Source organism: Pocillopora damicornis, chromosome 4 (genome assembly GCF_964200805.1).
Source record: "Pocillopora damicornis chromosome 4, jaPocDami1.2, whole genome shotgun sequence".
NCBI classification, from domain to species: Eukaryota; Metazoa; Cnidaria; class Anthozoa; order Scleractinia; family Pocilloporidae; genus Pocillopora; species Pocillopora damicornis.
Genome location: NC_142673.1, coordinates 15,582,872 through 15,608,332, shown reverse-complemented (window position 1 = coordinate 15,608,332; position 25,461 = coordinate 15,582,872). Strand labels below are relative to the sequence as shown.

General features: G+C 36.5%; 2 protein-coding genes across 8 annotated transcripts; one reads left to right on the top strand and one right to left on the bottom strand.

Annotated features, from left to right (window-relative positions):
* Positions 1-2,553: 2,553 nt before the first annotated feature.
* LOC113673814 (uncharacterized) lies at positions 2,554-11,294 on the bottom strand. Of its 2 annotated transcripts, XM_089202985.1 has the most exons (10): positions 11,183-11,294; positions 10,528-10,696; positions 8,218-8,453; positions 7,364-7,478; positions 6,359-6,481; positions 5,826-5,948; positions 5,310-5,432; positions 4,974-5,019; positions 4,021-4,299; positions 2,554-3,564 (listed from the first exon to the last, which is right to left on the bottom strand). In XM_089202985.1, the coding sequence occupies exons 2-10, from the start codon at positions 10,625-10,627 to the stop codon at positions 3,273-3,275; spliced, it is 1,437 nt and encodes a 478-aa protein (XP_089059111.1). In that variant the 5' UTR covers positions 10,628-10,696; positions 11,183-11,294; the 3' UTR covers positions 2,554-3,272. The 2 variants fall into 2 exon arrangements, with proteins under 2 accessions (XP_089059111.1, XP_089059110.1); XM_089202984.1 differs by lacking the exon at positions 11,183-11,294 and having other exon boundaries at positions 10,528-10,848.
* Positions 11,295-14,328: 3,034 nt separating this feature from the next.
* Positions 14,329-24,869, top strand: LOC113673813 (serine/threonine-protein kinase Nek7). Of its 6 annotated transcripts, none has more exons than XM_027190262.2 (12): positions 14,329-14,515; positions 16,072-16,107; positions 16,515-16,793; positions 18,124-18,186; positions 18,871-18,927; positions 19,198-19,251; positions 20,287-20,330; positions 20,773-20,837; positions 22,435-22,542; positions 23,233-23,327; positions 23,511-23,624; positions 23,927-24,869. In XM_027190262.2, the coding sequence occupies exons 3-12, from the start codon at positions 16,608-16,610 to the stop codon at positions 24,062-24,064; spliced, it is 924 nt and encodes a 307-aa protein (XP_027046063.1). In that variant the 5' UTR covers positions 14,329-14,515; positions 16,072-16,107; positions 16,515-16,607; the 3' UTR covers positions 24,065-24,869. The 6 variants fall into 6 exon arrangements, with proteins under 6 accessions (XP_027046063.1, XP_089059132.1, XP_089059128.1 ...); XM_089203006.1 differs by having other exon boundaries at positions 14,347-14,515; positions 16,518-16,793; XM_089203002.1 differs by lacking the exon at positions 14,329-14,515 and adding an exon at positions 15,346-15,873 and having other exon boundaries at positions 16,518-16,793.
* The last annotated feature ends 592 nt before the right edge of the window (positions 24,870-25,461 follow it).

The window sequence follows — 25,461 nt, the reverse complement described above, 5'->3', positions numbered from 1 at the left end:
GAGAGTATTATTATGAAACAATTGGAATATATTAGAAAGGGTGAGAAGTCGTCTCAAACTCAGATTGGATGATTTATTAAATTTCTTACATCGACGGCATAAAGCTTAAGTTTTACTCTTTTGAGTTCGTTATGACGTTACTAAATGTGGGTTTTTCCTCTTACAGTTTCACAAAGAAGATGCTTTCAGAGACATGCTGAGGTAAAAATTTTGTATGGAAAATTTTCGCTCCACTACTCAATGGAAATGCGAAAACTAGATTTTGTACAACAGAACCCAGACCTGAATGAAAAAAATCTAAACTCAAAATAAATGGTATGCGCATGAGAAATCTCCTTAGATTTCTGAGTGAAGCTGAGATTTCATCCTCAAGAAGGAGATCTAGAGAAAAAAAAAAAGAAAACAACTTGACGCCACTTTGGCGTTGAAAATTGTGACCTTTCCGTGAATTGTAAACTGTGAGAGGAGAAGAAACCTTTAGTGAACACATTTTTCTTGTCATGCTCAATCGATAGAAAAAATCCCAACGGTGAAATCCTTCGAAGAGCTTTTCGGCATTTCTATTTAAATGAGTAACAATTTAAAAAGTCTTAGTATTTTTTCCAATTAAAAAAAACCTCCTGAGCCTTAGGATTGGACAGGTGGTAATAAATTACTCCGGAACTGATAAGTCTCCTTTCATTTCCCATTACTTGGTAAATAACGTTTAATAAAACAAAAAAAGCTTGCACAAGCTCCAAACCAAACAGTTCTTTTCTGGGACAATATGAGAGAAATTGTTTAATTTAGTAGAGAAGAACAAGCTAGACACCGAAATCTGGTTCAAACTAGAAGCCCTGTTGAATAAAATTTCGGCTGAGGAGAGTCTTGAAAAGGGACTGGTATCGGAGTCACAGTAAGTGACGCTTTTCAGCGAACAACTTGAGCTGAAGTCCGAGACAAAGTAACTTGTTAGATATAAATTATGTGCGTTCAAAGCTTTTCCGCCACCACATTAACAGCCATTAGTACTTCTGGATTTAAAACATTTATTTTGCAAAGACGCATTTTATTTGATTTGATTTCATAACATTTGTCTTTGTCTTGAATGTTATGGAAATGTCTTCAAAATGTATTTATGCTTCGTAAAATCTTGTGCAAAATATTTACAGCTATATGTTAAATCATTATTGAACTATTTGTCTTGAGAAAAAGTTCTGAATTACTGTTACGGATTCAATCCAAATGAAAGAAGTAGATCTCTAAAAGGTAGCCTTGAAGCTATCTAAAACATCTCTAGATATTGCAAATAAGAAAAATACTTATTCAATAGATTTGAGATCTAAGATATCAAAACTGTTTTAAACAACTTTCAGAGAAGTTTGGAATTGCATAACCATTCAACCCGTTAACCTTTTAATTGCAATAAGTTTCTAGAGTCCTCATCAACAGAACAACTATAAGCATTCTGTGTTATAATTTAATTCATTTGTCTTTAATTTTCCTTAAATTAACAGAATGACTAGTTAATCGAGGTAACACAAATCCTTTATTCGTGCGAAAGAAATGTAACAGTTTAAACATCGTTCAAAAGCTCTTGAGTTATAATAATTGAGTCAAAATGTTTCCTTTCAACTTGTGAATCCACAGGTCTTTGTTAGAAAAATTTGAATTGCTGAATTTATTATGAAACCATTGTTTGAATGAAAAATTATCAAAGGACATTTGAGGTAGGCCACGTAACATAATTTCAGATTTTCTGCTTAACACTCATCGTGGTATCTTATCATCTCAGGTTACCTTCCAGCGCTTGCAAAGTTTTCTCTAAGAATTAGTTTCCTCATATGATTTACGATACTGTAAACAGGAAAGATCTGACAAAACTGCCGAGGGCTTTCTATTAAATTATTTCCTGAACTTTTTCCTATAATTTGTACAAAAGTGATATGTAAAGAACCCTACTGATTCATAGATAAATGTTTGACTCAAATCAACCTGGCCATCGTCGCAACTTGAAAGGAAAAGTAAATGATCTAGTTCAGCTTTCTTTTTTCTGATTGATATAGATAGGACATCCCATAAATGATTAAAATGAGGAACGACTCTTTGGAAAGGGCCGCTTACTCTTTTTAACCTGTGCGAATTACTCTTTGACCGGTCTTGCAAACGCTCCCTGATTGTAAACCATAGCACTGTAGCAAAAAACGTTTTGTGTGCCATCTACTTGAGCAGGTTATTTACAAAGAAATAACTCGTCGTATTTCAACGCGTTTAAAACAATTCCTCAACAATAATTATACCGTCAAATTTGATTCTTGTTGCACGGTTATCCGACTCATAAGGTTACTATTAAACTAAATGGGGCAAGTTGTTGCTGAAAACTCGTGACGAGTGAAAATAGCCCGGTGCCCTTCGAAATAGGAGATGTTGTAAAATGGGTGTTAGTTAGGTTTTTTTTTTTAACAAAATTCACTACTTTTCAAGTTCTTTGTTGGTTGATGTTAGCGCCAGTTTTGGCAACGCTTTTTTTTTTTAAGAATATTCATCGAACACTCTGGTTTACACACGTTTTTTTATTAGCCATAATTTCTAGTTTAACACTTTCAACATTCGTGTTGAGGAGAGGTACATTAACAACATCGTGTCCATTTTGAACTTCTGCATTTTGTTACAGGTCTCTTTATGAAGTTAATGAGATGACACATTCATTTTATGATTAAAAAGCATTTTTGAGCTTAAACGTAACCAAAGGTATCTATTTAGATTTTTTCAGGCCGAACTGGTGGCAAATTTTTTATTCTCTCTCCAAGGCCCTCAAATCGCTAATTAGTTAACACTTTCCGGTGCCTATTCCAGCATCTTATCGTATTAAGTAACCTTCCAGCGTTTGGAAAGGTTTCTTCAACAATTACCTCTTAGTACTATCTGTTGTAAACAGAAAAGATGTAAAGAAACCGCATCGAAGTTTTGTACAAATTTTTTTTCCGGACTTCTTTCCTGCACTTCGTTTAGAGGAGATTTGTTAAGAGGTGAGCCAGTTGATAAAGAGAAAATGTTAAATAAAATCAAGGCAGAATCTCAAATAGAAATGAAATAGTTACTGATCTACTAAGTATGAATTAATCTGATGAAAGCGGAGAGAGGCCGTGAACTATCAGATTTTAGCGTTGCTAGACCACTGTTATTCAACCGACCTTGTATTGAAAGACACTGTACATGTCGTTAGTTTCGGAAGTTCTTGTCCGTTTTTTTTTTTTTTTTTTTTCTTTTTTCAGTTGTTATTGCTTGTATTGTTAAGCTGCCGTGTAACCGTCTGTAAAAATTTCCTTCACTTCTAATCCAGTTATTGCCACATCAAAAACCATGAGATTCCTTAGAAATCCGTGGAAAGTATGTTGAAACGAGGAATCCCGTTTGAGCCCGATGTCAAACACTGAGTGGCCAGTGGGGTTGAGATCTAAATTAGTAGTTGACCCACGAACTCTTTCTTTGCCTACTTCCAATCCGTCTATGTACAGTCTTCCGATAAGTCCTTCGCGACTCCATGTGAATGCAACGTGCATCCATTTGTTCAGGTGGATATGCCTTACGGAAGGAAAGAAAATTATAAATGTTAATGTTGATTCATGAAATACTGAATATAATTTTTCTCAGCCGTTCAGAGTTGAACAGTTTTTACAAACAATGAAAAGCGTCCATATTAAGCAGAAGAAATACTCACTAGTCAGTGAGTTTGATTTTATCCTCTCTCTCTTTTTCCCGTATTGACCTTTTTTTATACTTTTCTGGCCACGGTAAAGAGCTCAAAAAGAGTCCGTTTCTAGTATGGAATTTTTTGTTTATGTGAGCTACAAAAGTTGTTCGTCGCCGGTCTTTTCTTATCAACAAAATATTTCCGCAAATTATATTTATTTTCTTACCGCCCTGCTCCAGAATTTAGAGAAAAAAAAAACAGAACAAGAAAAAGGGCAAGAAACTGAAAAGGCTGATTGATCCTTTTTATAAAAATATGAACTGATCAGTGTGTTGTATGATACTCACCCTCTACAGAAGTAAACAATATTTGAGGATTTAGGAAAATCTCGGCGGAGGTTGGCGCACAAATTGTTTTGTATCATGCCAAACCTGAACTGGTGGGGTGAAGACCAATCAGAGTAAATGTTTATAACATCCGCAGGAAGGTTTAAAACTTTCATCCAGCACAGGATACTGAAGCTGGTGGTCTGGATTGGGAGTGCTGGAGTTTCTGCGTATGAACGTCCATCCAAATACAGGGCTGTCGTTCCATTAATACTTTTGTAGGTGGCACCATTGTACAAGCTGTCCGCGAGATGGAAATGAAATGGGTTTAGGTCATTTTTAGTGGTAATCATTTGGTTATAATGCATTTCTGGTGTAGGTCATGGACAATAACCTGCATGATATTCACGCCATTTTAACCATTCGAGATAATACGGATTAGACAGAATTTTCGTCTCTGAAATCTGTAAATTTTTCAACGCGTGGTAGGATATTGTTTTTTAACGATATAAAGTGTAATTGTATCGGCGGAAGTTTGTACGTGTATCAGGTGTGTGCTAGATTTGAAATAATCGCAAATTATAACGAAAATTTTTCCCCCGTTAAAAGATTGTTAGTTTGAAATATTTTACAAAAACAGCCATGTTTGTGCTGCAAACTCCTTTTAATGTAATGTCTTTCTTTTATCTAAGAAAACCAAATATGTCCTTTTTGCATGTGAGTGAGCGCGAGAAAATCCTATCGCAAATAGGCAACTTTCTTAGTGATTATTAACATTTTTAACAGTGATATTCCAAAATCATACACAACAAACCAGCCTGAGTCCTAATGAGCTGGAAATTAGCTACTCGAGATGGTTCTGTTTTTAAACAGAACTGGAGGAAACGACAAGATGTTTCCTTTGAGTATAATAATGAAGGGGAAAGAAAGCGTTTTCCCACCGCGCCGTTTCCGGATTTGTTTCATCGTCTTACCTTATGAACGGATCAGATCCATTTAGTGTCCAGTAAAAAGGAAATCCTATAATAGAAGAAATGATAGTGAACTCAAGAAGCTCTTCACTAGGCTTGTTAGAGAAATTTCCTTTAAAGTACTGTAAGAAATGTACAGAGAACAGCATGGATCATGGATCATGATTAATTGGTAACAGGACTTCGTGTCGTCCAATTCTGTCTGTGATCATACGAGTGGTTAACAAATCAGACTCCTGCTTTGCGGTCGTCCGATTTTGTTAATCACTCGTATAATTATGGATGGAATTGGACTCCACTAGGTCCATTACCATTGTAAATTATCGTGATACGACTAACCCAAGCATAAGGATCCGTTCCCTATCATATCCTGACTGCACGTGCAGTTGTAGCCGTCTTCGGTGTCTGTGCACACGGCGTCCTCGTGACATGAATTGTTTTCCGCAACACACTCATTGGTCGCTGCGGAAAGAAAACATATTGATCGGTACTGGTAGCTTACGAGGCGTCGAGTGGAAAACTCGGTCTGGCTAGTATACAGCCAACTTTTTCTTCGTCGATCTCGCTGATAGGAATAATTCTTGTTTTGGAAATGTTATAATGCAGAGACGGTTGAGATTTTCAAGATTGAAAAACTGACATCTAGTTGACAATGCCAACAGCAAGGTTTATTATTATTATTGTTGTACTTTTATTATTATTATTGATATTATTGTTGATGAGTTTTACTTCTTGGGACTTTTCTGGATGATTTTGGTTGACACAGAAAATTTTAAGAATTATGTTTAACTATCCTTTGGTTACTGGTATCAGTGTATTGAAATCAAGAAACGAGAAGAATGAAATCCATCTTACTTTGGCATGTTCTGCCATCGCCTGTGAATCCTATCCTACATGTGCAATTATATGAGCCCACGGTGTCAAAGCAAAACGCGTCAGTAGAGCAGTTATGTGTTCCAAGGGTGCATTCATCAACATCTAAATTGACAACAACAAAAAACCTGTAGAAACTACATCTTGAAAGCCTGTTGCACTTGAATATCTATGTAGATTTCATTTCAGTTATCTACGGGAGTAAAAGTATGGAAAAATTATTCTGATCATTTAATATTTTACGGACTATTTCATATCTAATAAGACTGATTTTTTTTGACTGGAAAATAATAAAATTTAAATGGATCTTACTTTGACATGTTCTGCCATCGCCTGAGAATCCCAACACACAAGTGCAAGTGAATGAGCCCAAGTTGTCATTACAAAACGCGTCAGCGGAGCAGTTATGTTTTCCAAGGGAGCATTCATCGACATCGATAATGAAAAAAATGTTATAGATAATGATTGATGTCACGTAGCGTGACCAAAAATAGGAACAATGATTGGAATCTTACTTTGACATTTTCTGCCGTCTCCTGTGAATCCTGTCCGACAAGTACACTTAAAAGAGCCCACGGTGTCATTACAATACGCGTCAGCGGAACAGTCATGCGTTTCAAGGGAACATTCATCGGCATCTACATTGGATAAAATAAGGAATAAAAAATTCACGAAAGCACGTTTTACTTCTTTATTTTTGAAAAGTGAAAAGCGATTTTCCCCAGAAGCCTTTGCATAAAAATTTATCCCCATTTTCCGGCCAGGAAAAGTTTGAAATTTATTTTGTTGTTTGTCTGACATTATTGATGTCGGTGTAATAAGAACAATGCGTCCGAGAATCCTCTCTTACAGGTGCAACTGGATGAGCCCACGGTGTCATTACAATAAGCAGGAGCAGTAATGTGATCCAGAGCTACATTCATCAGCATCTAAATCGGATAGAAATAGGATGAACTACCATATGGAAGAGTGAAGGCACTTGTATTATGTAGAGAAACACGAATCAGTGACAAACTATTTAGATTATTCCCTATTCATGGCTAACTCAGAAATTGTCCCGATGCAGATTGTGTTTTCTCTTTCGGACCCAGCCCTGGTCATCATACGGAAAGTTTTCTTTTCGATCAATGGATTTCTTGCATTTATTAGATGTTAGTGCAAACGTAAGACAATAGCAATGGTGATGACGCTGATGATGATGAAATAAGTATTGGGGATAAACGTATTGATGTGGCTAATAGTTGTAATGATGATAGTTACATATTTGTAGCATAAATGCATAATAGTAAAACTATTTCACGATTTTAACTAACAGCAAGACAAGATATCATTCATCGGCGAAGAAAACAAGCCTTTGAAAAGTGAAAAATCGCCCCACAAACTTAGTCGGAAGCCGTGAGAAAATTAAGATCGAAGAGTAAATACGAAATCTTGTTGGAACGAGTATGTCTTATCAATCCGAACCTTCCCCATTTGTGATTCGTAAAAGTTCCTGATATATTGCATTCGAAACAGCGCACCTCTTTCACAATTAGTTGCATTAGGCCAGTCAGCAGGACAAACACAACGAAGGTTTCCTTGGTGATTTGGTAAACAGGATGAAGCTGGTGGACAAAGTAAGCCGCTGCAAAGTATCTGTCGATGGAAAAGAATGATTCGAACAATTTTTTTTAAATCGAAAACCGATGGGCGTGACCTTAAACTCACAAAATGATTAATTTCACGGCGAGGCTTGCTTTTCGGAAAAATTAGACGATCTGCTTACTTCTTTTTCAGCTTTTATCACGTTTATTTGATGTTATATTTTGAAGGTTTTATTATGTGTTAATGATATGAAAGCATCTGAAAATGCGTGTTCGAACAGTACTTAAACCACGTACCAGCGTAGGTGAATCACCAGTAGGAATGTGAGCTGAATGCTTTTTTCGGTAAACCATGTTCTCGCACATCGGAATCAGGATAACAAATGTGAACTGACACGGCATAACCACCGTAAAGGATATTTCCCTTTTCTCATTCAAGTTCTCATTCTAGATCATTCACTTTCTCAACTCAGCTAAACCAGTACACCCGCGGTATGGCCTTGTCTTATCGTTCATTTGTGTAGGTGTCATAATGTTTATTTAAAATTATGACGGTGGTTCGAGCAACAAAATGTGTCAGTGCTTATTGATCATTCTTTTAAACTACTCATTTAGTACATGAGAGCTCAGCCACAAAATTACAAGAGTGAACCTTATCAGTTGTGCTTATCACAAGATTACAAGTTTGAACCTTGTCAGTTGTGTTTACCCTACGAGTTTGATTGACGAGTTAGTGAAATTGCTTTTGCACCAAGTCAAACGCTTGTGTGTATGTATGTAAGTACACTTACAGCTGTTGGATGATACGAGAAACCTATCCTGGAAACCAAATCTGCCGGATGTTGATTATGATCTGAGTTACTAAGTTCACAATTCCCCGATCCAAAATTGAAAGACAGGCACATCTGCTCCAGATAACAGAGTAGTTCACACTGATCTTTATCATTAACTTGTACCAACTGTATAACGTGATTTCGTAACGCGTTGTCCGCCATGGGCTCGGTGAACTTCAGAATCCTGCAAGAATCTGATTCAATGATTTAAAGAAAATTATATTCGTCGAACGGTTTACTTTATATCTGCCCTGAAAATAAAAATTCACAAATTACAATGTACTTCTTTCGATCAGACATGTAACCTTTTACACCTTAACATCAGTATGCAAGTTCTCCAAACTGTTCTCTCTACATTTCCTGAGGTACTTAAAGGAGAATTTCTTTAACAATCAAGAGCTTCTTAAGTTTACGATCATTTCTTCTATTCTCATGACCTTAATATTTGATTCAAGGGTGATACTGTTAGTAAAAATTAGATGCTTATCTTATTAGATGCACTGTTATGGGTTAAAGGCAGTTGTCCCTGAAGTAGAATATTTCTTAAAGGATAATTGAATTGTTAGGTAACTTATTAGAGTGAGGTGAGTCGCGAAAGTAATCCGTGACTGCTTTGTTTCAACACGCTGTGCAATTTGTCAAGAAAACTTGCATCTTCCTCTCTGCCAATCAGGAACAACGTTAAAACAAATTGCGATTTCGCCTCATGCGTTTTCCTGCCCTTCATGCATTTTGCTTTTTTTACTAGGAGTGCCTACTTACTCGCTATGATTTTATCCATGCTCTGCTTGGCCATTGTACTTATTTTGGCTTTTCATCGGTTTACGACACTCAATTGACTGAAATGCGCTCAATGCTTGTCAACTTTTGACAGCCGGGTATTCCATATTTGACTCTCAGCAAACCAATCGCTAACCAGGGCCAAGAAAGAGTGAACTTGGTGGTCATTTTGTGTTTATTATTAGTTTCAAAAGTTAACTGATATCCTTATGCAAACTGTCAATCAGCACAAGTTAAGTGGCAATTATCGTTATGACAGAATGACAGTTATTTTTTGCTCTCTCGTGTTCGATTAAATTTCGCCAAATATAAACCTTGTATTTTTGCAATAGAGCGAGCCAATTTTTAAAAGAGACTCGTCACTCAATTTTGCCCGTGGGCAATTAGCTGCTAATAAAATCTCGAGTTTGCATAGTGAAGGCTACGACATCTCTAACTGGGCTGCTTTATTGAAAGACAGGGTTAAAAAAACCTTTAAAGTACATTTGGTGATTTTTAAGACTCAAGAATACACTTTGTCTCCTAAGGTATATAAATTTGAAGGAAGTTTGACTGATGGCCACATCAAGTCCCTTTTAGCAACGGCATTGGTTCCCAATGAGACTGAAAACAAAAGCCTCCAAAGCATAGAGTAAATGGGACTTTTGGGTTGTCTTGCTTGGGATCAACGATACACTTTTACGGTTAATATATGCTACTGATATTAGCGAGTCGTTGTTACTACATCTCCAGATTCACGTTATTTATGGATGCCAATTAAAAAATGATCGAAGTTTTCCACGCCTCATATTCGTTTTATTCTAGTGAGCTTCGCTAAAAAAAAACAACCTTAAACAAAATTTATTGGGAGGACCTTGATAAAATATTAATTGACAGAATTCTTAATTATTATTTTATGCCACACTCCTAAGTTTGTTTTTGACTCAACCTCTTTTCATTTGTTATCCTTTTTTTTGAAACTAGAGAAGCCTTTAAAACATATTTCATAAAATGATAAATTCGATGATATTTTTCACAGCAGAAGGAACATTAAATGCTCAATTTCGTCTTCATTTTGGAACAATTTTATGAACAAAGAAGAGGCAATATTTATCACTTTTCTAAGCACAATCATTAATTCATCCATTTGCAATTGTGAATATTGAAATCACTGGTCCGTTGTCCACAATCGTCAATATTAGTAAGTACCAGTTTGATTTAAAAAAAAACAATGTGCGTCTTTTTAATCTTTAGATCAAGCTTTGTTGACAGTCTTGATATGAATTCACATTCAAGAGATTCTGTGTTTGATGCATTATATTTGATGACATTGCAAGACAATATCATGTATTTGAAAGCCTGCAGATATGGAAAAATGTGTTATCACTTCCTATAGCAGGAGTTTGAACATAGCAAAATAGAATTGTCATATACTTTTCCCGAAATATACATGTACACCAACTGATACTTGAGAGGGAAGGAGGGCTGACAAAATTCAACTCCGCTCACCTTCTGAACGAGCGAGCCATGCAAAACACAATCCGGCAAAAATGTAAACTGCTTTGCTGAATGCTATTGGGTTTGCGACAAACGCGAGTCTGAGAGACATTGCCGAACCGCAAGTATACTGACTATCTCTGTGTTCCAAAACGTCGGTTATGTTGTGGCCTCCATAACTCTGAAGAAAAATTTGTAAATAGAAAAAGAAGTGCATTGTCACTTGGATCACTACTCATACTTATGTTTCTTATGGCCATTTTTGTACCTTCATGTAATAACAGACTGACAACCCTTAAAAAAGTTAAGAAATTCAGAAAGGAACAGTGCTATATTCTTGAGGACTAACTATGCTATTTATATTTCTGTCGAAGTTAATTGAGGACTGGGCAGAAATTCAATGTTTCGCAATTTACTAATACGTTATTGGCATAGAAAGAAAAAGCTAATAGAAAACTGAAAACAACTCCCCAATTCACAGTGAAATTATAACATTTGATGGGCTAAAAACTCACGATGATTTTTTTTTCATTGTCTATACAATTTCACGTCGCTGGCTTTTTAAAACGATGGAGGGGCAGCAGAGAATTAAAAAAAATTAACGTCTTTCCCCAAATCCACCTATATTGTCTGAAAATTCTTTAAAATTGTCAAACTTCTATCATACTCAGCTGAAGATTTCAAGCCAAATGGGTCCTTCATAGATCGTCTTCAACGTGAATTGCAAATGCTTCATTTTCGAGGATCATTTTAAAGGAGACACTTTATACAAACATTACCTTGGACCTTAATAAAATATTAATTGCCAGAAGTCTTAGTTACAACTTAAGTTTTCGCCATGCAATTAGATTTGATTTTAAGACAGAATTACATGCTTTGTCTTCGAAGACCTCAAAGTCCCCAGGAAAACATAAAGAACGACATTTGATGAGTTTTTTTAAAATTGTGCAAAAAAGCGTCATTAGGCAGCTTGTCCTTGTCACTTTTCTTTTGAAATAAAGTTTGATACACGTAAAAACACGCATGTTAAGTTTTTACGATTTAAAACACAACGTTAACTAAAATTTATCTAATTGTCTTTGGTAATACTGCGACAGCTGGAAAAAAAACTATTTTAAAAGTAATTGTCAGCTATCCGTATCCAAGGCTCTGCACATAGGTAAACAGTGCAATCATTGGTTTAGATTATTTTGTTTAAAGTTTCGTTTCAAGAAGAGAAAGATACAAAAGAAAAACGTTGATCCATCTTGCGTTAAACCTGCTTTTTTTAGATTAAAGATATATTGTGAAAGAGCTTTCACCCCTCAAAGCTTTAGAATTGAAATGACTGAAACGTTTATTTATCAAGTCGCAGAGATGAATGCGAGAGGTTTGCTCTGCTTACCTTCTGAACGGGTAATGAATAATTTAGAATAATAAAATCCTGCCTAGGTAAGAAGCTGAGAATTTTCGAAGCATTGGAAACTTTGTTATCAATATGATTCACAGAACTTCTTTATTACGCACTTTTTACTGGCGTAGGAATATATACTACTCAGCGACAGAAAGCAAGCATTTAAATGCAATTTATCGTAAAATTACGGTGAGCGCAATTTGACAAGCTGAGGTAAGTTTCACAGTTGTTTTATTTCAAGTATTATATTCAAGTCGCCAGCTTCGTTACAGATTGCAAGTAACAGCTGACGGGTCAACAGAGAATGAAGAAGTGAACAGAATGACGGGAAATGAAAGTGATAGGAAATAGTTTGACCTCATATATTTTAAAGTAAACAAGCCGAATCCTAAACGACTAGCAGATTTGCTAGGTCTGACAATTTTCTCTCACAGTGCTTCTCTTCACCCATCGTTTAAATTGTAACCAGTTAGCAGCTGGATACGAGAATTATCAGTAGCGGCCGTGGGCGCTACAGATAAATTGATGATTCTGATTGGCTACCCGAGCGGGGAAGATGGCTTTGATCCCGGGCAGGAAATTTTAAAAAAAATTGCTTGTAGTAGACTAACAGAGTTCTTACTTTTCTGGACAATGCCAGCGATGGGGTCGCAAAAAGCGGCAGAAGACAGTCAGAACAAAGAAGACATAAACGAGTCTCATGGATTTATTGCCCCACAAACACAGTTGTCTTTCTTTCCCGGCTCTAGTCACTATTCATTCTTGATAAAGCGAAATTTTGTGCTAAATTATAAATCCTTTATTGACAAAGTTTGTTCGGTCAATATGGCTTGATGTTCGCCTCGTTATTTCTTCCTTTTTTTTGGAAAACGCAAAAAGGAATTCAACCAAAATCCAGCCATCTTGGCCTCGTGCCCAGTCAGCATGACAGGACGGATAATGCATGCACTGTAAGTACCTCCCGTTGTTCCATACAAAGCCTTAGAAAAGTTTTCTAAGGCTTTGTATGGGACAACGGGAGGTACTTACAGTCCACGCGTTTTTCCGTCCTGTCATGAACGTATATCTAAACGAGATGTTTGGGAAACCCCACTATCCCACCTAGGGAGAGACTTTTTTTCATAATTTCTTCATTTTGCTTAATTAAAACGTTACAACCTACAAAACTTCAATACTACGATACTACAGTACTTCAAACTTATAATATTACAATGCAATATTATTTTCTGTTGATGAAAGCATGGTGAGATTGCATCCGCAGCCTAGCGAGTCAGTCTTGTTTGCGAATTTTACAAGGTTAGAAAAGGAGATCGTATTAAACACAAGGCTGCTCCCTATTCGTTTATTAGGCTTAATTTCTCGAGGTAAATCTTACTCAGGAACACATGGAAAATCCCTTTACGCTGATTAGGTTTTTGTTTTGTTTTATCATGTAGAGGCCTGTCACTGTGGGGTATTGGATGCACCTACCAATTACATGAAACCGTGAGAACAAAGAAGCAAGGCTCTTCATCAGTGGAGACTTTACTGCACAACGAAGGTCAACAGATCCATCCCAGAGCTTAGATCTGATTCTAACCGATCATGATGTACTCAACATTGCGCTTATCTCGTCGCACCATACACAGATAGTTGAGAGATCTGAAAGTGATTGATCGGGCGATTTCTGATCAAAAGTTAAAGGACATTTCTTGAGAACAGCCCAAACTGATTTGAATATTAAATCCATTGTTATATTTTCCCTTTTAAATGGTATATACATGACTCTGTTATTTTGCCTTGGGAACCTCTTTCTTTTTAATTTACTGTAAGCATTGTGTTATTACGTAAAGATACAATTTACCGAATTTCTGAACAGTTAAGGATGGGAAAAAACCGTTGGGAAAATATGGGATTTGGATCCACCCTCTAAGGGCCCATACAGCCAAATATGACGATATTGCCTTAGTAACTGTAGCTTTGGCAAACTTGGTTTCACAGATAATCATTGATGTACGTCCAAATCAAGCCTTGAGACAATAGAGCTATTTAATAGAAATTAGTTTAATTCGGGAAAATTGAGTGATTGTACTGACGAAATCAGCATGTTTTTCGATAAAATCCGTCCCAAAACGTGAAGTGGGTGTCTACTTGCAAGAATTTTGGCTTTGACAAAACGCCAACGCAGTTTGAGTCGATAAGAAATTGTATAGACTTTTGAACTACCTCACTTAAACGCTGGAAAACGCGGGAAATCGAGGGTGATCCAGGCGTGATTGATTTCAGTGCAGGATCGGATTGGTCGGGAGGATGGCGCGAGTTTCAAAGACCAATCATAGAGTGTAGTGCAGAAAAACCAATGCAATTCTGGATTACCTTCGGCAATTTTGTTGTCTGTTAATGCTTAGTCTCGTACCCAGACTCCACACAGTCATGGATTTCTAAACGTAATAAACGCTGTCCTCCGTAAACTTGCTCTTGTTTCCATCAAGCGTGAGCTGCGAGAATAAGATGCTCCCAAACTCTCAACTGGAACGCTGCATTTTACCGAAACGGAAACCTGTTCGAATGTCATAGATATATAACCATTATCCCATCATATTGGCATCATACGCTGCTCGCATGCAGGTAGGGGTTGCAGAAAAGTTCTTCACTAATGTCGAGCACCCCGTGCAGAAGGAGGCATAGAGTAAAAGATCGAGGTTGAACAGACTGCAAAATACTACTGCTGTCTCAGGAAATTCTGTATGGTATCGATTCTCTTTTCTTTAAAAAGTTCAGTATCAACGGTCATTTCAAAGGATTGTCCGTAAAACCTCTGTTTTCCTCTTTTCCTCTTCTCTTGAAAGCCCTTTTTGATCTAACATGCAAGCTCGCACGTCCAAAATGGAAATTATTCGTTACATAAATTAACGACGACAGCTTGCTAACCACGCGTATCAGGGGAAACGTGCTGGAGTAGAATTTCTGTTTAGCCAATCACGGTTAGTCCTTGACACTGGGTCACCTTGCTATGATTCTAATATGAGCTTGTCAGTTTTTGGACGAGGGTAAAAGATTATCCTTTTCTGGTCAACTCTGCCAAGAAAAACTAGGAAAGGAAATGCTGGTTTAGCAAAAGCGGCTAATAGGTCTGGCAACCCCAGTTTCTTTTATTTCCTCGTTGACCCTTGATGATAACGTTTTCATTTCTATTATAAGTCGAATATTCTGCTCGCTTTGTCATGCTAACCTAACGAGGAAACGTCTTAAGACGAGGAAGAAATAAAAGGCAAGACGATCAATGCCATCGGGAAAAGAAATTTTTTGGAGCGGAAGAGAGTGAATACTGAAAAACTCATTGTGTTTCCTCTTTGATTTCATGAATAAGTGAGCGATAAGCCGATGATTTATTGATTTGATTCGCTTCAATAGAAGTTCAAAGCCGTGCAAGACAAAGGTAATTTCACTCACGAATATTTATCAAAATAAACTGCTTTTCTTTCAACCAGCGAATTTGATCTTCTTTGGTAGAATAGTCGGATTTAAAAAAATAAGCCTCGGGACTTTCCAGTTGTCTTACTAAACGCGGATTTGGAAAGTCAAATTTGAATTCCAAAAATGATTGTGGTTTTTTTTCTACGATATCATGAGTGGCCTCTCTTGTTTATATTTCGTCTTTTCCGGTAAGGATATTATAAATTACGAAAGCGAAAGCGGAAAAAATAATGGTTTTTCTCGATCAATTAAAATTCCTTACGGGAGAGTTGTGTGTTCAAAATATCTCCTTTCCGTGCGCTGCCTGCGGTGTGTCTGCTTGGCGTAGTCAACGCGAACTGAATTATGGGCCACTTCCGAGTACGACCATAGCAGCGTTTCGACAATTGACCCTTTGTAGCGCTTGTCTTGGTGGAATTTATCGAGAGATTTTGCGTGGACATTCGCCATTTAAGTGTTAAGCTACTTAAGTTTGATATGCAGAGCTTTTAACAATTGTTGTTCGCAAGGTAAGTCTTGTCTCGATTGAGTAGTTCCGACTGTAAATTTGAACTCTTCGCTTGTCCAGTGTGAGTTACTCGCAAGCTTTTAACTTTGTTGAATATTAAATTTTGCCTGCTATCAAGAACGTTTTAAGCTCACCAGGTTTCATTTTACTGACGATCACTGTTTTATGATGTTTTAAGACTTTGTGGATCTCGTTGCAGGTGGCCCGAAGGTCTCCAAACAGTGTGAGGTTTACGGTACGTGCTAGCTTATGGCTGTTGTCATTTGCAAAGTGTTTTCCTGGTTGACTGAATTCCATGGTAGTAAGTTCTCTGTATTTAAGGTGGGGAAATATTCGATTAATTTTCTCAAGTTGTCGTTGGTTGGTAAGAAACTGTGAATTCGTGACCTGTTCTAGAATTTCACTTTGTGTCCTCCAACGAGGTTCGATTTTATACTATTAGTAATTACTTCGAAAGTCTTGTTCCCATTTGCAGCAGTCGTCTAAATTTATGCAAAATCGATTGAAGTTTACATTTATCGAATCATGTAAGACCTCATCAGTCGCTGTGGAATTATCGTTATCGATCTTTGTTTGCAAGTAGATAGCTGTTGTGTTTGAAGGCGTCACAATTTGTGATATTTTTCTTCCGTTTTCCCGCAGGAGAAGACCTCGCCTGATTGCCGACAAGATTACTGAAAATCAGTGATCATACCGTTAGCTCGCTTAACCTGTTAAATTAAAAAACCGATTAGTATGGCTGCAATGGAGGAAGGAAATGGCGATAGTATGTCTACTGATAGTGGCCAAGCAGTTGGCCTGCAATATACTAGTCAGAAGAATTTTGAAATTGAGAAGAAAATCGGAAAAGGACAGTTTAGTGTGGTTTACAAGGCTCGATGTCTCCTAGACAACTCCATAGTTGCACTCAAGAAAATACAGGTGAGCTTAAAATTCGATCGATGATGTTGAGAGTCAGAGCTCATGCTTAGCCCGCGAATAATTCTTAACTACGGTTTCAGTTCATGATGGGGGGATTTTTGGGCCTCATACGCACAGGTAATTGGTTTGCTGTGCTTGGCGACTGAAGAATTCGATTCAGTTCAAGAGAATTTCGCGATAATTGCTTGTGAAGTGAGTTTAGTCGTTGCATGCATAGGTTGTCATTTGTCTGAAAGTAAATTTTGCTGTGTTTTAATGTAAACAAGTTTCATTACTCTGGCAAAGAATCGGCTTCGAGTTTGCACGACGGGGGCCACTTTTTGAGATGGCAACCTCTTCCTACATGCATAGCACATAAATAATGGCTTTCGTTTGCCCCAAATACACCCTTTAACTGAGTGAAGGGAAGTTATTGAACCAAGGTGCATCATGCAACAGAAAAACAATGAAGAGAAAGGAGAAAACTTATCTAAAGATAGTAACACGGAAGCCAGGTGCAATTTGTTTGCTTAGAGATAACATTAGAAATTTGCATACATCTATTGTCAACCGACGAGTTTTGAACTGTGCCTACTTATTATGAATTGAAAACTGAAGGCATTATATGCACACACAAAAAAAGTGTTACTTGTAGTGGAATGTTCAATAAGAATATTCCCACTGAATTAATTATTCTAAGATTAAGTGTGAACTATATTATTAACTGGCTTGTCCCAACCTCTACTCTACTCTGGTTAGGTTAGTTGTTGCAGGTGGACTAGAATTTAATGCACTTGCAGATGGTCCATTTGTTAACATCTCCCTTACACTCAACTGATATTGTTTTTATTAATTCTAAATTTTTTGAAACAGGAGAATTTTCCAAATTGAAAACAAGCTGCTAAATAAACAAACCAATTTGCCACCTGTTTGTTATGATTATCAATACTTTTTGCTTTGTTAAGAGTAAATTTTGGAAGAGAAGTCCTTCTTATCAATAAATTATTAGACCTTTGTACAACAATAATGTTCTGATTAGTTATTTCATTTTTGCATGCCGAACATGATGTCAAACTTGTCAAAATTTTATGGATGGTAAGGGAAAAGAATATGTTTTTGAGATCTAGTCAAGTAAAATGATTTTGGCAAGTTATTTTCATGCTATTCCTGAAAATCTGTTAATACCTCCATCTTAACTCCTTGACAAGGGAATTTTAAAATAGTTGTGTACAATTTATTGTAGTGTACTTATTAATTTTGGCATATTTAATTTATATTCCAACTTCTCATCCAGTTCTAACTGATATTTCTGGTTTTCATATAAATTTATTTTTAATGTTATCTTCTTGAGATCTTTGAAATGATGGATGCAAAAGCAAGACAAGATTGTATAAAGGAGATAAAGTTACTTCAGGTAAACATTTTGTCCAGAGCATTGCTTCACATGAATATATTTGATTCTTCATACGCTTTGTAAAGTGTGGGTTGACTTTGTTGATGGTTTTGTTCCTGTTTGAGGGCTTTAAGGGTGTCTGTGGCTAAATCAGCATTAATTTGACATAACAAGTTTAGGTAGGAAATGCATAAATTCTACATATTAGGGTTAAGAACACCTTATTACTCCAACACATTAGTTTGTTTGTGGAACACAAAATTCAGCATGGAAACTCTAGTTTCCAACATTACTCTTCTAAGGGTTTCAAAATTCAGTGGCATGAAAATTCTAGTTTCCCACATTACTCTTCTTGCAACTTCAAAACCATAGCAGGGTAGTAGGTAGACCTACCACATGTAGTGGGCCTACTGGCTGCCTACAGCTTGTTCACAATATCATAAGATTCAGACAACTGACTGGTCCAAGTTGGTTGCCTTCAAAGAATAATGAAGTAACACGAATGAAGACCTTAGAATGCAGGAAAAGGGTCACTTGGGAGACATGAATTCAGAATTTAAAATTTCTCGAGGAACATACCACTTCACTCCCTTAGGTTTAGAATGCTCTTTAACTTAATCAGAAAATAATGTCCATCATTGTCTAAAATTACTTAAATGTACCTTCTTGTGCACAAATTTGATACCCTTGGTTTTCTTCTTTCAGCAATTAAACCATCCCAATGTTATCAAATATTTGGCTTCTTTTATAGAGAATAATGAGGTATGTTGTTGTATATTGATTCTTTTTGTGTCCTGTGTGTCAATAAAACTTGTAGTGTGCAGCTCTGAGCTTATTGTTCCTTTCCTAAAGTAAAATGTGTGCATGATAGATCAGCACTAGAAGTGCATGAGAACAAGAGGTAGTTGTATTTCAGTTTTAGTCTTAAAGAAAAAAAGGTAGAAAATCAGATTACAATTTTTGTATCTGATTATTCCTTACTCAATCATGTAAGAGTCAAATAATCTTACTTTTTTATTGCACTCTCCATAGCTTGTTATAGTATTAGAATTAGCAGATGCAGGAGATTTATCAAGAATGATAAAGGTATGACTTACACATACACAGTATTGCGCAAAAGTAATACAAACAGAAATTGCAGAATTTCATTTCTTGTTCTTTTGAAATTTCATTGAACTTTCTTGCAAAAGTTGGTATAAAGATACTCACCTGCAACTCATGTCATTTTGCAATAACAAAGAGCAATATTTCTTCAAATTTTTGTCACATTTAAGTTTGCAATGGGAAACATTTTTATGCTGGCCTTTGTTTACTTGGGAAAATGGAAAACAATTCTCTGTATGGTACAACTTTCACATGTACATGTACATGTACTGGTATTTATATTATTGATATTGATAACAGGATTGCATGTCAGCCAATCCAGTCTTTAATCATACAAATGATTAACAGATAGAATTGGATGGCACAAAGTACTGTTACTAATTAGTTAAGACTGTATTTGAAATGGCATTTGACAAAATACCTTCACTTAAATGTCTCTGTTGATAAAACATACCGGTTGACTTTTTTCCTTGAGAAAATGGATGTAATTATCTGTACTGTGGATACACAGGGTACCTGTGTTCTCCCTTACTTTTTAAGCAATTAACTGGTGGAGCATTCCTTTTACTTGCTGACTTTTCAAGAAATTTTCAGCAGTAGTAAGGAGCACTTTGGGTGGTAAATTTTACTGATTACCACCTGAACAGGATAACACTCAGAATTATACAGCCATGAGCCTTACTTCACTTATAACTTTGTCCATTTAACAAGTTTGACACATACACAGTCCAAACAGTTCTCAAATTTGGCTGCTTATAGCTAATCATGTTCAAAAATGTTGTTTCTACAGCATTTTTACAAATAACAATACCTTGAGATCTAACTTTTAAATTAATTTATTCCCTTAAGTGAGTACTAAAGCCCTAAAAACATGAAAAAAAAAAGATGCAATAGGAATTTAAAAAACATGGCAAATTAAAAACACTTCTTGTTAGGGTAAAAAAAAGAAGCCATGATAAATGTTTTCTTGTGTTAATATTCATAATTAATTGAGATATATATTTTTTATGAAAATAGCATTTCAAAAAACAGGACAGATTGATTCCAGAGAGGACAGTTTGGTAAGTGTCCCAGCCTCATATTTGACTGTAAACATCAAAAGGAGCAGTTACGTTTAAAGAGCCTGCCTGCCTGCCTGCCTGTTATGTAGCACTCACTGTGTTATGTGCATTTTGAGCTGACTGTTTCTGTGGGTGTTGATGAAGGGTAGCAGAGACTGACAGAATACATGTGAAACTGATGAGAGTGGTAGTAATGAACATGTGCCTTTTGGCTGTTATTTAGAAAACATTCAAGTAATTGTGGCCAAAATGATTGAGAATCTTTCTTATCGAACTAGCTCCTCACTCATCTGAATCTAAGATGAAAGAATTTTGACACTTCCAAGGCTGAATTTGGCATGTTACTTATCATTTATGTGCACATTTAACACAAAACTTAGATGTTTTTGGTGTTGGAATTTCAGATCTTTAAATGCTATCATTTTATCATTGGACATTTCAGGAAATACTTTGTTCAACTGACTGCAGCTCTGGAGCACATGCATTCGAGACGTGTCATGCACAGAGGTTGGTGAACTTATTAACTGCACTTGAACTTTCTGCTGCATCATTTTTAACTCGTGAATTGCGCGCATGCGCAAGAGCGAGTTATAGGTACGATGTGGGGAATGGCATTCGCTCGCTCGCTCGATTGGTCGATTCCTGTAAACTTTTTTTAGATTTTAGGCTTTTGAGTGCATTTGATAGTTTTTGGCGAGCAATAAAAAGACGAAATGGCGACCTTTGTTGCTAAGAATAGTGGTGGGGTGAAAAAGAAGCCAATTATAATCTTTAAAGAGTTTTTTTTTTACGTTTTAGTTTCAACAAGCGGCGCCAGCGACTGGCAGGCATGCAAGGATTCACACTGAAATAACAGAACAACCTTCGTTTTTCATAAAATTGTAATTTACAATCCTTGAACTTGAAAACAATCCGAAGATTCATTGAAAATATCACTTACTGCGAAGCGCTCGGAGTTTACAGATGTTCAAAAGCTTTTTCTGTTATAGCGTGAGATTGAGGACAAAATTGATCATTACGTTTCGTCGTGTGTGTTTTTCCTGTGTGAAGCAACAAAAGATGCCGGCGACTGACGAAATAACAAGTTAACACGAAAATCAAATAACACCTAAACAAACAGTTTTAGCTACCGATTTTCAGTGAATTTCAAGACAATTTGAAGATTCAACATACATACAACGTACTAAAATGCGAAAGTTACACACCACAAAATTGGTAAATAGGCCTGAAATGAAATTCTATCTTGTTATTAATTTTACGTTGCCTAGCACGTGACTTAAATCTACCCAGGCGGAGATCCAAAATGACGGTGGCAGGCTTAGCTTAGTTATATCACTCAAAACTCGTTCCCGTTTGTCTCTTTTGATAAAGAGGGAATCGTTAATGTTTTCATTAAGACAGTATTGCCTTGATTTTCTAATATTTACAACGAAAGACAGTAAATCTCACTTTTCACCCACATTTACTTCCAACCTTTTCTCTTAAACCAGAAACAAAAATGATAGACGTTTAAAACACATGACATCATCCACCTTGCCAAATGTAATAGCATGATCATTTCAATGGTAATGCCTTCTTATCCCAACGTTACTTTGTTTCTTTGCTACATTAGCGAACACTGAACTACTGCTCGTACTCTAGATATGACAATCAACCACAAAATTCCCTAAACCAGATAACATTAAACATAATCTAAAAAATCATGTGTCAATTCACGAGTTTGCTCACAGAGCACTTTGATTGTACTGTAGCTTGAGGCATACTTGGCTCTCTGCAAGGGGAAATCCCCATCCCACGAGGCTGCCCTACTATGATCAAGACTGTTCACATGATGACTCCTACTTGAGCTTTCCAATTGTCAGTTATTGACAGCAGCATAAAAATAAGCACCCTCAGTTACTCCCACTTCTGTAAATATTTGATTACTGTAACACTTACAAGCCCACAAATTGAGTTTTACACAATGCTGCCTCTAGTCAGGAGGATATAAACTTTATTAAGTTTCAAAATTTGTTGGCTCTTCAGAGAAGGGTCAGTTTGGTGACACTGTTCTGGTGGCCTTTGTGAGACTAGCCTTTCAAATGTCAACACACTTTCTTTACAGACATCAAGCCTGCCAATGTCTTTATAACTGCATCTGGTGTGGTAAAGCTTGGTGACCTTGGTCTCGGAAGATACTTTAGTTCCAAGACTACTGCTGCACATTCTTTAGGTGATAAAAATATACCTATTAATAATAATATTATTAACTTAGCTGTGCAAAGCCTCCAAGAGAATAACATTTATTTGACTTAAGACACATAGGCTCATTATATTACGATAAAGTTACATTTGCTCTGACACAAGTCCACTCCCAAGGACACAAAGTACCTCTGTTGGAGGCTTACAAGGGCAATTGAAGTGATATAATAACACAAATCCACACAACCAGGGCCCAGTTGTTGCAAGGCTTATTAGTGCTAACCCAGGGTTTTATTCTAATCCAGGTAACTATTTTCTTCTGTTTAAAAGCCATTTTGGGATAATTTCCCCTATTCTTTTAAGAACATTTAATCACCAAATTGTACACAAATGGACTTCAACTGAATTTTCTTATAAAACTTTCAGATCTGAAATCAAATTTCACACTAACCCAGGGTTATCTTAACCCTTGAACAACCCAGTCTGGAAACCCATGCTGAACTCAAATTTGCAGGATTAAAGTAGCAGTGATACACTGTCACAAGTTCCCAGCCTTTGTGCAAGTTGAACATTAATACATGTACAAAATAACAATAAACAATAGCCACGAGCTTGGCTGTTGTAGTGATAGCAATATAATACTCATGTTAGTGGGAATGCACAAGTTAGCCAGCAAAACTGGTAGAATCTTTTAGATACTGATGTGATTTTTCATTGTCAGTGGGGACACCTTATTACATGTCGCCAGAGAGGATACATGAAACTGGATATAATTTCAAGTCTGATATTTGGTCTCTGGGTTGTCTTTTATATGAGGTTAGTAACACTGGCTTAGGATACCAGAGGGTGAAGAGAATGCTGTCAAATTATCTTTGAGGGTATTATTTGGCAATGTCGACATAGCATGAGTTGAATAATAGTTTATGCAAGGTGTTAATCAGAGAGAAAGTGTTATCATAAAATAATTTGTGGTCTTCTTTGTACAAATTGCTTTGATAGATGGCTGCCCTCCAGTCACCTTTCTATGGTGACAAAATGAACCTGTATTCACTGTGTAAGAAGATAGAATCTTGTGATTACCCCCCTTTGCCAGCAGAACATTACTCTGAAAAGGTAATACAAGTTAGCATGTTTTGTACAGTTGAACTCCTTTCTTGGCAAACTTTTCTTTTTGCCAAAGTATGAAATATGGTGTGTTGGAGATGCATGAACCGAACAGTTTGCAAGCTGGACTTGGGGTGGAGAGGACCTGGCTGGGGTATTGTGTTGTATCCCAGGGCAGGACAATTAATTGTCACTGTTCTTTGCTCCATTCAGGAGTATAAATGGGTGGTGTTGAGCTGTCAGGAAAGCCTGACAAAATGCTTTATATTTTTCTTTTACTAATTGAGATAATTTTGTGTGCATTGTTGCAGTTGCGTGATTTAGTGAGCCGGTGTATTAAATCTGACCCAGACCAGAGGCCAGGTATCACAAAAGTCAATGAAGTGGCACAAATGATGCATGCAGGCAATCTTCACCAGTTCCCCTCTTCCCCCCAAATGAAACAATAATTTAAAGAAACTTGATGTGTAATATCAGTGATACACTGAGTAATTTATTACAAATATTAATGCCCAAAATTCTTGGTTGAGTGTTCCTTGTAGCATATCTTAATTTTTAAGAAATTGATTGAAAATAAAGAAATTCGAATCAAAAGAGAGAAACCTGGAGATGAATATGGATGGTCAAAGATTTAAAACTCCAACTGATCTTCTAACCAAAGAGTGATATTTGGGTTTCCACCTTCTTTTAATTGCCTTGACTTAAGAACTTTTCTTAGTGGATACAATGTAATTGGTTTTCAAACATTCAATTCACAGTGAACTGCATGCAAAATTGAATTTCATGGAGAGAAATTGAATATGGCAACATTTCATTGCACATATGCATGAACTTATTTATTCATACTGCAGAAATAATCAGCTGCAATTTTGCACCTCTACATTTTGTAGTTTTTTTCGTCTTCTGTTGAAAAGGATAATGAAGTTGCATGAGACTCCATTAGGGGTTATAAAATGTTGTATCTTTTCAAGTATTTTATAAATTACTTTCTGGATTTTCACAGCAAGAATTATTTTATAGAGATCTTCTTACTACTGAAGTCTCAAGTTTAAATATTGTTTGTGACCCTTTCAAATTTCACTTTATTCTAAGATCCACTTAGTGTGTAAAATGTAAATGACATTAGGTTGTGTAATATAGTTTCAGGGCGTGCTTAAAAATAATAACTTTAGCACTTCACAGAGGTGATAGAACTTGTGTCTCTCGAAATGGCAACTCTCTTCAGGATTGCTAAATAAATCTCATTTTACAGAAGAAGGGGACTGGATTCTTTTTCTCCATTACATTTGCCTCTGATGTGAGCCACTGTTGGATAATATGATTTCATTGATATGGGGTAAAAGAAAGTGCTTGTTGCCTTATTGGGTACAGAATTAGCATTATTGGAATCAAATTATTAATTTTTTTTTTTGTAATTAATCAAAATTTATGTCATCACAAGTTATCATCATACTCCCCTACTGGAAAGAGGTACCCTCAAATTTGCCGTGCTCCCAGTGTGTGACTTTTTTGCTCAGTTGGTGATGCCTGGGAAGCATAGGTTGAAATCCAATTTGAATCTCAGGTGTTCACCTAGAAAAACAAAGGCCAATAGTAAGCAGCGCCATGCAGGCAGATTGGTGAGGAATCAATGGAAGTTTATTTCTGGTTGTGTAATGAAACAACCCAATCTGACTCAATCTTCCCTTGCCTTTTCACTTTCCTGCTACTAATGATAATTGGCTCTGTGTTACTGAATGCCTGGTAGAGGCTTGCCTATTCTATGCCTTCAGTTTGTGAGAGAAGGCTGAAGGTGTGGTCTAGGGAGGGGGAAAATGTGTATGTGGACCAAGGTGGGTGGTGTCTT

Coding starts and splice junctions, on each gene's coding strand:
- LOC113673814 (XM_089202984.1), bottom strand. CDS start 10,732: ATGCACTTCTTTTTCTATTTACAAATTTTTCTTCAGAGTTATGGAGGC. Junction 6,482..7,363: donor TGCAACTAATTGTGAAAGAG/GTGCGCTGTTTC, acceptor TATCCAATGTAG/ATGCCGATGAATGTTCCCTT. Junction 5,433..5,825: donor CGATGGCAGAACATGCCAAA/GTAAGATGGATT, acceptor TTCTTTCCGCAG/CGACCAATGAGTGTGTTGCG.
- LOC113673813 (XM_027190262.2), top strand. CDS start 16,608: ATGGCTGCAATGGAGGAAGGAAATGGCGATAGTATGTCTACTGATAGT. Junction 19,252..20,286: donor ATTTATCAAGAATGATAAAG/GTATGACTTACA, acceptor TTATGAAAATAG/CATTTCAAAAAACAGGACAG. Junction 22,543..23,232: donor TACTGCTGCACATTCTTTAG/GTGATAAAAATA, acceptor TTTCATTGTCAG/TGGGGACACCTTATTACATG.